We start from the raw sequence: 13,077 nt of genomic DNA on the forward strand, positions 1-13,077 counted from the left end.
AAAATGCTTCAGCCCATACAGACCACCAATAGAGAGCATGAGCAGCTTCCACAGAGTCCAGCATCCAGACACAGGTGAACACCATCATTACACATCTCTGGCTCTGCCCAGATAATTTCCAGGCACTTGTCAGAAGAAAATTTGGTGTCATGGTGTCCATTCTGTGTCTTGACACTGTTGCCTTCATTTGTAGTAATGTCATGGACAAGAAACCTGGACTGGTACAGACTGACATTGTAACATCTTTAGAGATGAATCCAGTTTTTTTTTTAAGGTGAGCACTTAAATCCTGCCTTTGCTGCGGAGGCGCACTCTGCCCCAACAGCTGGTATAATTGCCATGGGCCATTGAATAGGACAGTCAGTCACCCCTAGTAGTGATATAAGGGACACTAACAGTCTAACAGGATTAAACCGGAAACGATGCCGGCATTCCGGAAGTCAGGTGGCCTCATGAGGCACATAAAAACAGCCAGAATACAGACATGATTACCCCCTGAGGAAGACACGAAAGCATGCGTTTGGGGCCAAGCAGCCAGTGTCTCCACTTTACAGCCATTCTTAAGCGTGACTCTGGGTCTTGAGGGACCCTCATATAGTCACAGGCTATATTATTGAGTGTGTTTTGGTCACTTATATATGGGTTGTGGTTGCTATTTCCACAACGGATATACATATTAGGCACTGCATATCCGTATTTTTACATGTTTGTAATTGCTATTTGCATTAGCCATGTGTTCTGAATTTGAGTCACATTTCCGTGTGTTGCTGAAGGTTACTGTGGCTATTATGCAGTAATACTAACAAGTATTGAAGACACTATCTGCCTGTTGAAGTTCTCTGTATGTGAATACCATTTATTTTATGTATATATTTTTAATGAGCAATTAATAAAGCATTTATAATTTTATAAGTATACTTGTTTTTGGTAGATGACTTTGTATCTAGTATAAAATGTTATGTGGATGTCACCCTATATATAATAGTTCTTGATCACTACACTATGTGGTACAAAAGTATGTTAAGGCGCACAGCCTCATACAATTTGGAGTTTCTAGTTGAAGCTTAACAATATGTGCAAGACATCCTGCAGCCACATTTATTACACAGATTTTTATTGCAATGTCTCTGCCAGATCGCAGCACTTCCTTAGTCTGTCCGATCATCAGATTTATCACCAATTGAGCATTTATGGGACCAGCTGGGACGCCAAATCCAGAAACCTGTAAGTGTGCAGGATCTACAGTCCCAGCTGCAACATCTGTGGAAAAATGTTCCTCAGGATGCCATACAGAACCTGCATTCGTCTATATCAACTGTATCTCATCTTGTATCCAGGCTAGAGGAGGCTTAACAGGGTACTAGAGCTTCCATTCACTTGTACAGTTATCTGCAATAAATGTATCCTCTCGCTGTAAGGGAGCATTCATTCCACGTTTGCGAGATCCGGCTGGGAAATTTAAAAACCTGTATTCCAGCCGGACCGGTGTCAGAGAGTTACTCCGGTCGGCCCATTTTTGCCCCATATCCGCTTTTGTGGCCAGACTGAAAACCGTGGTATGCTACGGTTTTCAGTCTGGCCACAAAACTGAATACGGGGTAAAAATAAGCCAACCTTCTCTCACAAATGTGGTGTGAATGCACCCTAATATTGTAATCACTTGCATATATCAAACACTTGCATTAATAATGTTTTTTGTTTGTTAATAAATATAGAACTGTGCAATTTTTTCCTTGTACTTGATGTTGAAAAAATATGCCATTAATTTAAAAAAAATTATTCCTTTACATTTTTTGGGTGTTTCATGGAATCAAAATGTTTAGCTATCAAACATACATTGTCTCTGTATAACACTGGTGTCCCTAGGGTGGAAATTAGCTTGACCTTTGCTTGTGTTATCACCCTCACCAAATCTAAATTTGAATTATTGTTTTTAACTTTGTGTCATATATTTAATTATTAAAGGGAAATATTAAATCAAAAATGTAGTCCAATATAATGGCATCTTAGCCCAGAATGAGCAGAGATTCCCATAATGAATTACTACTATGCTAGAACTCGCTCAGCTTCTCCTGCTCTATAACATCCTGCCTGCAGATTGGACTACGTTTTAAGGATGTTTCAGGATCCCTTTAAGATACAAAACTATATTAATTCACAGTGTATGTGTTTTTAACAGACTGATGGACAAAAGAAGTTTGATTTCTGGAAAGATATAATTTCTGCAATAGAACACAACTACAAGACTACTGCTTTCAAAGGTAAGACATTATGTTTAATGTTCATCTTTATACTGGGAAAATGTGTTTTTAATATCAGCCATGAGAAACGTTTATTAGGTTGTATTCACACACAACCATTTTTATATTTCTGTGAATAAAACTGTATTATATACTGTACATCTGAATTGGGTTATTTCTACACCATATACAAATATGCAAGCTCCATTCAGATTGATGGTACTGATAGAAATGTCTTCAACCATTCTGCCACTTTATCTTTTGTCTTAATGTAAATGTATTCTTTTTTTTAAAGAGAGCCAGAAATGTATATACCTTTAAGTTTACCCTCCATTATGGTTAAAATATTTGAAAAGATTTTCTAAAATCAGTTAAGCTGCATTCCCACTCCGATTTGGGCGTATGGTTGCCGGATCCAGCAGGGAAATTTAAAAAACTGCTGATGTCGTCTCCCCCCGAACCCGTGCCGCATTGTATTCATTTGAATGAGCTGAAAATAGTGACCCGAGTCGACTCATTTTTGAACCGTAAACTGTTTTGATGCCGGGCTGAAAATTATAGGGGTTATTTATCAAAGGATTTATGTTTTTTTCACGTAACTTTGGCGCAATACTTTGGCGCAGTGTCTTTTTGTGCCAAAGTTTGGCGCATCTTCTCCACTGTCATTTTTACAACTTTCTCAAAATCACACGGTCCTGTGTGTGATTTTAACTTAAGTCAGTAATTCATCATTTGGCATCCCGTTTTTTTGGCGCAAATTCCCGCCAAGAAATTTTGCACATGGAAAACACACTTAGCAATGTCAGAAAATGTAAAGGTGTCAAAATACATAAAAAAATTTTTTTGTGAAAGCAGCGACGCCTCCAGGGCTGCGCAATACTATCCTGTGACATAGTTGTCTCTGAGGGACCTTCACCCTCCGTTGAGCCAGCAGTGGACATGGCCACACAGGTTCAGGAAAGTTAAGCACTAAAGCAATGGTCTCCAACCTGCGGACCTCCAGATGTTGCAAAACTACAACTCCCAGCATGCTGGGAATTGTAGTTTTGCAACATCTGGAGGTCCGACGGTTGAAGACCACTGCACTAAAGTAACAAAAAAAATAAAAAATTCCCAAAAAATCCATTTCACCTGGTGGCTATAAACCCCACAAAAGAAAATAACTCATGTTGCTTGCTGATATACTGCAGGAGGGACTCCGAAATGGCTGCTCTACAGGGTAAAATACTCCGTCCTCTGTGGTGGTAAGTTCTGTGTAAAAGGCGCTGTGAACAGCTGATTTCAACATTTGAGCCAAAATTACTAACAACTTGCACCAAATGATAAATTTGGTGCATGTCCACAAAAACCAAAGGGAAAAAAAAAGGGTAAAAAGAAACTGTCAACAGGTAAAATTGATAAATACCCCCCCCCCATGGTCTGTTCAAAAATGAGCCGACTGGACTTACTATCTGACTCCGTTCAGCTCATTTAAATGAATGGGATGCAGGATGGGTCCAGCGGGGATAAGGCAGCGGCTGGTTTTTAAATTCCCCTGCTATCCGGACGCCATATGCCCAAAAATGCACCCTAATTCTAGATTGTTTCATAAAATAAACTCATACAGTATCCTGTACATATTTGATGCTTCAGATTTGAAGCTGTGTTCAGTCATAGTTTACATTGAAATCTGCATCATCAAATATCCGCAGAATATTGTAGGTGCGGCGCAGTATCCATGTGTGTCTGCTCACAGCAGCGGGAAATATGCTGCGGGTGACCCTATTCTAAGAGTATATATCCATGTGGCAGATTTGTTACAGACATTTCTGTAACTAACACATTCATTTGAATCAGATTTGCAGAAGACCAAATGTTTGCTGCACAAAACAATTCTATTCAAATTTAGGAAGTTAATTTTTAGTCACAAAGTCTAGGAACAAATCTGTGATGTGCATGTGAATATACCCTTACCGACTAATCTCACAGAACAGGCACATTATGTTTTTCATGAAATTGAACTGTAACTCAGTAAGACTGTTATTGTGATTAGAGATGAGCGAACTTTTGAAAAATGCGATTGGGCTGATTCGCCGAATTTTCCTAAAAATGTTGGTTCAGGTCTAATTTATTTGCGGCGAATCTATATTAACCAGCCTAGCGGTATTCCCGAGCGTGACTCGGGGTTAATTTTCGCTGCTAGAATCGGTAACCCCGAGTCACGCTCGGGGTAGAATTGCAGAGTTGCTGTGCGGGCTGCACAGTATATCGCAAAAGCAATCAAATCGCGATTTTTGCTTTTTGCGATGTAGTGATGCAGCCCCCGGGAAAATATGTGATTATCTGCTCGGGTCGGCTCCCGTTGCAGGGGCCGGCCAGAGCAGGTAAAGACATATACTAAAAGTCAGTGTTTCCCTACCAGGGGGCCTCCAGATGTTGCAAAACTACAACTCTCAGCATGCCTGGACAGCCAAAGGCTGTCCGGGCATGCTGGGAGCAGTAGTTTCACAACAGCTGGAGGCCCCCTGGTAGAAAACCCTGAACTAAGTGTAAAAGTAAGAAGGAAGAAAATAAAAAAACCTTTTGCTCACCTAGTCCCGGTCCCTGCAGATGTCGTTCCCCTCCGTGCGGTCCGGGGTGTCCTCTCTTCACTATTCATCTTACAGGACCTTTCCCTTTTCAGCCAATCACAGGCCGCAGTGGTGTAAAGCCTGTGATTGGCTGAAGGTGAAAGGACTTGTTCTGCAGCAAATACACTAGGTTTGAAATCTGCCGGCAAACCTAGTGTATTTGCTGCAGGACAAGAAGATGACAAGGTGACAAGGGGGGAATGTGACACAGGGGAGAATGTAACAAGGGGGGAATGTGACACAGGGGAGAATGTAACAAGGGGGGGGGGGGGGGGAATGTGACAAGGGGGGGGGGGAATGTGACATAGGGGGGAATGTAACAAGGGGGGGGGGAATGTGACAAGGGGGGGGAATGTGACATAGGGGGGAATGTGACATAGGGGGGAATGTGACAGAGGGGAGAATGTGACAAGGGGGGGGGGATGTGACAGGGGGGAGGAATGTGACAAAGGGGGGATGTGACAGGGGGGGAGTGGAATGTAACATGGAGAGGGGAGAAGGTAACAAGGGGGGGGGGGAGAATGTAACAAGGGGGGAATGTGACAGGGGGGATGAATGTGACGGGGGGAGAGTGTAACAAGGGGGGAGAATGTGACAGGGGGGATGAATGTGACAGGGGGGGGGGAGAATGCAACAAGGGGGGGGAATGTGACAGGGGGGGAATGTGATATGGGGGGGGGAAATGTGACAAGGGAGGGGGAATGTGACGGGGGGAGATGTGGAATTTCAATGCAAAAAATTGTACCGCTTTTGGTACAAATTTCCAGACGGAATCGAGGTTAAAAACTGCTATTTTTGGCCAACGGAGAGCTTCAATAAGTGTGTAGAACACTTTGCTTTGTTCTAACATGTATATGGAGTGTGCTGGGGTAGTGAAATAATACTGTTATTCAGTATGACATGCAGATTACAGGCATAGCTATTGGAATCACTGCCACAGAATGACACAATGACAGAGCCTGCAGGTGGCATCAGTATGAGGAGACCATATAGTGGCTGAATGACACAGCGTGGAAGTGTTGGCAGCATGAGGAGACCATATAGTGGCTGAATGACACAGCCTGGAGGTGGATGAAGCATGAAGAGACCATATAGTGGCTGAATGACACAGCTTGGAGGTGGCTGAAGCATGAGGAGACCATATAGTGGCTGAATGACACAGCTTGGATGTGGCTGAAGCATGAGGAGACCATATAGTGGCTGAATGACACAGCTTGGAGGTGGCTGAAGCATGAGGAGACCATATAGTGGCTGAATGACACAGCTTGGATGTGGCTGAAGCATGAGGAGACCATATAGTGGCTGAATGACACAACCTGGAGGTGGCTGAAGCATGAGGAAACCATATAGTAGCTGAACGACACTGCTTGGATGTGGCTGAAGCATGAGGAGACCATATAGTGGCTGAATGACACAGTGTGGAGGTGTTGGCAGCATGAAGAGACCATATAGTGGCTAAATGACACAGCCTGGAGCTGGCAGCAGCATGATTAGACACTAGGGCTTCACAATCCCTAAGATTAAAAGAAGAATTTTGAAATTTAAATTGAAGATTTATGGTAGCTAGCTACTCAACAGCGACTGTAGACTCAGGCTGCTGCTGATGGAGCTGGTACTTCTCCTGCCACCCCACTCCTCCCCAGCAGCCATGGCAGTGGAAGGTGAGCACAGGGGGCCCCCCCAATGTAGACATGCGAGAGGATGGACAATGGCGCCGATAGGCGTCGGTGTACTGACTACATAGGATGCCTCTGTAGTAGGTAAGTTTGTCCTCCTCTCAGTGGGTGTAAAAAAGGCCCCTATTTTGTGGCGGTAATGAGGGTCCAATAAGGTGGAGATCCAGAAGTCATCCCGCTGCCGAATGGTGACAATTCGGCGGTCACTATCCAAGCAAGTGAGCATGCATCGTGCCATTTGTGCAAGTGACTCGGAGGGACTTCCTGCCTCCATCTCCACTGCATACTGCCACGGTGTTTCTGGGTCCTCTGTCTCGCCTACCTCATAACCCTCTAGCTCCTCTGTTTGCTCCTGCTCCTCCTCTCCTGTCAGATTACTAGAAAAACTGCCAATTTGGTAAAACCTAAACTGTGCTCCACTGTTCCCTTCCCCTTCCTCTTCCTCCTTCAGTTCAGCCCCCATGGGACGTGTTGTAAGAAATGAAGCAGTGAAATGACGTCGTTCATCCCTTAATCCTGGCGACTGACTAATAATGTGGCTTCTCAAAGGGCCTGATAAAACGACAGGTGTCACGTATGAGCTGCCACTGGTTCACATTGAACAGAAATATATAGAAAAAGACAGAGGAGACACAATGCGCATCTAAGCGTAGTAAAAAAAATATATATATATAGATAATCTGAGTGTAAAAGAAAATAATTAAATTAAATTAAAAATGGATGTCGGCTCCAAGGAAGGGGGGGAGCAGCCGTTTCCAGGTTCGTGTTTTCAGTTGTTGTGTTAGGTTTGCTCACCTTTCTGTGTTGTACCGTGGGCACAACACCAGTAGACGCTTGTTTCCCACTATTTTGGGGGACACAGATTGGAGGAGTGCAGCCGGCACTAGATCCGTTCTCACCGGCGGAGGACGGTCACTGGAATGGAAGAATATCGGTCCCGTGGTCCCGAGAAAAAAGAGAAGTGCTTCTGTGGGCGCTCACCTCCGTCACAGATGTAGTCCGTCACAGGTATGTGGAAGTTTCCGAGAACTTGGTAAAATAAAACCGCTTGGACACGGATGTATTTTGGAAAATAAAAAGAAGGTTTATTCCTTCAGCATGCAATACAGCAACGCGTTTCGAGGGTCCCCTCTTCATCAGGCTATCTGATTGGGCAGTGTGGATGTCCTTTATTTATACCTCATTTGCCCGTGAAAATCACATGTGTGTTACATAACATGAAAATAAAACAATAAAGAAAAAAAAAAAAGAAAAAAAAAATCAATAAAATCCATAGAAAAGAAGACATTTACATTAAAAATGGAAGTGAGCATTCTGTAAAATAACCCACAGATGGTCAGTTTGACTAACCATTATATTGTGCACCTTATCTTGTATTGCATATGTGATATGTAATAATTCTGCAGACGTCGGGCCATTTCAAACGCTCTCCCTTCGGAGATCTACAGTGGCTGGGTGAGAGGTCTGAGGCACCGACCCATTTCCCCACACAGGGATGATTACATTTATTTAATGCATATGTGTATGTGTATGTACATACACACACATCCATACGCATGGTGGATGGATGTGTACTTATCAGCTGTTTGTTTTGTTTTAATTCAGTATGTTTGTTGTGGTTGTTGTGTCAGTTGTTAACTATCTCATCTTTTTAAGATATTAATTCCACCGCTTCATTCAGGCCATGTGGTTGTAATGTCTGGAGGCTGTAAATCCAGAACATTTCTTTGCGTGACAGGATTTCAAACCTATTTTTCTTTCCCGGTGGAATGTGCTCAATTGGGGTTATGGATATGGCTGTCATGTTTCCCTCATGCATCAGGCTCAGATGTCTAGATAGGCTATGGTGCATGAATCTCTTCTTTATGTTGGATCGATGCTGATTCAATCTCAAATGTAATGATTGTGTTGTTCTTCCAACATATTGTTTACCACATTGGCACTCTATGAGGTAGATGACCTATTCCGTTTGGCATGTCATCAGATGTTTGATGGGGAAGGTTTCACCCGAATGGGTACTGGAAAAACATTTTTGGTTATGGCGTATGGTAAAGCAACATAGGCATCTAGGTTTTCTGCATTTGTATGTTCCCACGTTTCCAGTTTTGTCGTTTTTCTGGGAGGATTTGTTGTGGCATTTGAGATTGCTTGGGGCTATCATACCCTTTATGTTTTTTTTTTTTTTTCTTTATTGTTTTATTTTCATGTTATGTAACACACACATGTGATTTTCGCGGGCAAATGAGGTATAAATAAAGGACATCCACACTGCCCAATCAGATAGCCTGATGAAGAGGGGGTCCCCGCCCCTCGAAACGCGTTGCTGGTTCACATTGAAGTTACACAGGGGAGTACCCCTATCCGCTTGGATCATCAAGAAATCGGTGATGGTTTTTCTCTGTTCGTACAGTCGTTCCAACATATGGAGGGTGAAATTCCAATGCGTGGTAACATGACAAATCAGACTACGTTGGGGGATACCGTTCTAACGCTGCAGCTCAAGGAGGGTGTGGTTTGCGGTGCACAAGTGGTTAAAGTGCATGCAAATTTCCTTCCCATTGTTAGGATGTCTTGCAAATGGGGAGAACACTTCAGGAACTGCTTCACAACCAAATTGAACACTTGTGCCATGCAGGGCGCATGGCTCAGCCTTCCCAGTCGCAGCACATGCAAGATGTTCTTCCCGTTGTCAGTCGCCATGGTTCCCATTTCCAGTTTTCGTGGAGCAAGCCATGCTCCGATATCTTTACAAATGACTTTTAGCAGTTCCTCCCCTGTGTGACTCCGTTCACCAAGGCAAACCATGTGAAGAACAGCATGACCCATGCTCTGCACACATGGTATGCTGAAGGGCCACTGAGACTTTTCTGGGCAGTGGAGGCTGAGAACACAGTGGAGGATAAGCAGGCGGAGTCACACACTGTCACAGGACCAACGGCTTGAGAGCGTGGAGGAGGAAGTGGCGTGAGCTGTCCAAGTTGGTGTTGTGGCTGTGCAGAAACCACATTCACCCAGTGAGCCATAAAGGACATGTATTGTCCCTGACCATAGTTACAGCTCCAGATGTCGGTGCTGCCGTGCACTTTGGTAAACACCAACAGGCTCAAGGACTGGCCCACCTTCTCTTCCACAAAATGGTGCAGGACTGGTAATGCCTTCTTCGCAAATAAAAGACGGCTTGGCACTCTCCACCTCGCCTCGGCACAAGCCATCTGTTCTCTGAAAGGTGCAGATTCCACCACTTGAAAAGGGAGGGACTGCAACACCAGCAACTTGGACAGGAGCACATTCAGCTTCTGCATCATTGGATGAGTGGGCGCATACTGTTGTCTCTTGGACATGACTTCCCTGATGCATTGTTGGCGGAATGGCTGACTAAAAGTAGGAGAAGCAGGAGCATCTGGAGCAACAAAACTGCCACACCACCGAGTAGCTGATTTTCCCACCAACACCGCCTCCCATCTCACTCTCCTCATCACTACTTGCCCGCCTTGCGGGTAAAGCGGCAGATGTCTCCTCCACTTCTTGGCTGGGCAGTAGTTGCTGACTGTCCTCTATTAGATCGTCCTCACTGAATAGTGGAACTGAACCCACAGCATAAGATACTTCTTTAGGGGAGGGAACAGCATGGGACAGAGACAATGGGAGGATTGTGTCGGAGGAACCCACTGACTGTTGACTGGGGTTATCAGATGTCACTTGTGATGAAGTAGGTTACCGTGTTAACCAATCGATGATGGCAGATGGGTTGCTGGTCGAGACACGACCGCTAGCTGATACCAGGAGCTCAGGCCTCTCACTACGACTCCTGCTGCCACTCACCCCTAGTCTGCTGCGACCTCTGCCTGATGAATTTAGGCCTCTGCCACTTCTCTGTGCACATCCTGGCACTTCTCTGCCTGACATACTTAGTGCGTGTATGAGGTGAGTACAATATGATTCACTATGCTTAAAACAGTATTTGTCTAGAACAGCAGCAGGCGTGTACTTTTGACTGTCCTTTCACATTATCTAGGCCCTTAACAGATTAACAGGTACAAAATAGTACACTACTTAGATGTAGGTATGTGATATGCACTAATGAGGGCAAAGAAATGCGGTACAGTTCACTTAAAAAAGTGTATTTTAGTAAAACACCAGCTAGTGATTACTTTTGGCTGTACTTTCACAGTATGTAGGACCTTAACTGATTAACAGGTACAAAATAGTACATTACTTAGATGTACGTATGTGGTATACACTTATGAGGGCAGAAAAATGTGCTACAGTACGCAAAAAAAAAAAAAAAAATTGCCTTCAACACCAGCAGTACACAACAGTGCTGCAGACACAGTCACTGTGTTTTAAACCCAAAATTGCAAAATTACTCTCTCAAATACTATTAAGAATGGACTTCTGGGTATGGATTAAACTGTCTACAGACTAGTATAACCAGCAGACCAGTTGTTGTGGAACAAAGACACAGATTTGCTCTAAAAAATTATTTCTCCCTCCTGTGAAAACATTTCTGCAGCTGAGGAAACACACAGCTCTCTGCCCCTCTCTGTAGTACAATGCTGTTCACTGTGACTGAGGGGTTAATCGCTGCAGTAAGAATTTAATTTCTGTGCAAAAACGCTGTGCTCTGTGTCCTACAGAAGGCTGAGGTGACTAAGAAACGCTGCTGCAACAAGCTTTTCTGTGTAACACACACACAGCGATGTCTGTCCTATCTCTCTGCAGTGTAATGAATGCCAATTACAATTAGCAAAATGGCTGCCGAATATATAGGGCTGTGACATCACAGGGGTGACTGGCTGCTGATAGGCTGCATCCTGCATGTGATTCAGGGTCATCCTGCCTACTTCCCTTCCCGCCTTCCCAGTGTTCCTTGCGCATGTACTGACATGTGGATCCGCCATTTTAGATGCCCTGGAGCCTGGACTGCAGTAAATGGAGTTTAATTAAGTGATTTGCGCGATAGAATCATGGCAATATTGGCATAAAAAGGAAAATATATTCAGACTGGATCACAGTTACAGCCAATAATATTCAGTGCCAATAAAAAAGCTAATACAGTGTGATCTATATTCATCAAAGCACATTTGGCAGCAATTACAGCCTTGAATCTGACTGACAGAATTGTCTCCAGGGCATATGCAAAATTCGATCAACGGTAGATAACTTACTAAAAATTAGACTGGCAGAAATGTATAGCCTTTATTTTCTTTTACAGATAAGAGGCAGGTATTTTATTTCTTTAATCTGTTTACATTTTTAAATATTTTTTTTTTCATTATTATGGGAGGAGCCATCTTGTCTGAGATGTTTTTAACAGCATTTAGAGATATACTTTGCAGCAAGACCCATGGACATAAGCAACAGTTAACAGGAGTTGACGTAATGACATAAATGGGATAGGTAACTGGACCTTTGAAAAGCCCATTCTATAGAGAGAGGGAGCATGAGCTCTGAGGTTCATTTGTTGACTCTCTCTACTGGTGTTACCTTTCACTGTAATGCTGTACACAGATCACATGGTTAATAGTGACCACAAGGGTTTTGTCTGTTTCTTTTTAAAATCTATGTTTGTAAGTGACATAGGATAGGGTACATGGATATGACATACAAGTGTACAGTAGGGTTGATATTCCTGGTGTCTGTAATATGAAAAATTATTAAGCTTTACAAGATAAGTGCCTAAAACGGTATAAACTGAAGTTCAAAGTTTCTAAATGTGAAATAATGTGACTCTGTATTGTGTAAGTGAAGACTTCAGATGAGAAGGATTTAGAGACAGACCAGATGGTAGGGATGGCAAGTTAGATGCTTGGCTACATAGCTATAGGTAACCAGTAGGAAGAGAGAAATTGTTTAGATGCCGTATAGCGCTCTAATGAAACAACATCTCGAATACTGATTGGCCCACATATACTAAGCCTTGTGCGCCAGTATATAGCAATTTAGATACATTTCCTATGCTGTGTGCCAAAAAGGACCATATAATGCATGTTGCTTGACAAGGGGTGTGTGTGGCCTAACAGGAAAGGGGCATGTCATGGGCAGGAAGGGCTAGGTCTAAAATTCTTCGCTATGTGCCATCCTAATGCACACAAGTGTCCTGTCCTGTCATCTCACCCAAGATACGTGTATCAGAGCTTCTCAGAAAGTTCACAGGTGCTTCAAGCTTTTACCTGTCCTGCTGAGATGATGTACAGCCTGTTTTTTTTTTTTTTTTCAAATGCCTCAATAAAACAAAGTTCTTTTTTTTAATTTTTTTTATGGAATGTCTAAAGCTCTGGATTTCTTGCTGTTTAATCAAACTAATACTTGATGTCAACCAAAACTTGACAGTGCAAATTTAGATGAGACGGTCTACATATGGGTAACATTGATAAATCAGTCTAAGCTGCGGTGATAAATTTGGGGCATATGAAGTCTGTCTGTTTGCACTGTCATAGTATTAGACAGTTTTAGTAAATTCCCCCATTTTGTTAAGCTCCTGAAACCTCACCTAAAAAAAGATGTATAGATAAAAATAGGTCCAGATTTTTAGGCTACAGAAATAATGGA

General features: G+C 43.2%; 1 protein-coding gene across 2 annotated transcripts in view; it reads left to right on the top strand.

Moving 5' to 3' along the window:
• Positions 1 to 13,077, top strand: part of NT5DC1 (5'-nucleotidase domain containing 1) — a 417,176-nt gene that overhangs the window by 55,373 nt on the left and 348,726 nt on the right. For both annotated transcript variants that reach the window (XM_056566365.1, XM_056566366.1), the window contains exon 7: positions 2,180 to 2,261. In XM_056566365.1, the coding sequence (XP_056422340.1) occupies positions 2,180 to 2,261 (82 nt within the window). The remainder of the gene's footprint in view (positions 1 to 2,179; positions 2,262 to 13,077) is intronic.

Source organism: Hyla sarda, chromosome 3 (genome assembly GCF_029499605.1).
Source record: "Hyla sarda isolate aHylSar1 chromosome 3, aHylSar1.hap1, whole genome shotgun sequence".
Lineage (NCBI taxonomy): Eukaryota > Metazoa > Chordata > Amphibia > Anura > Hylidae > Hyla > Hyla sarda.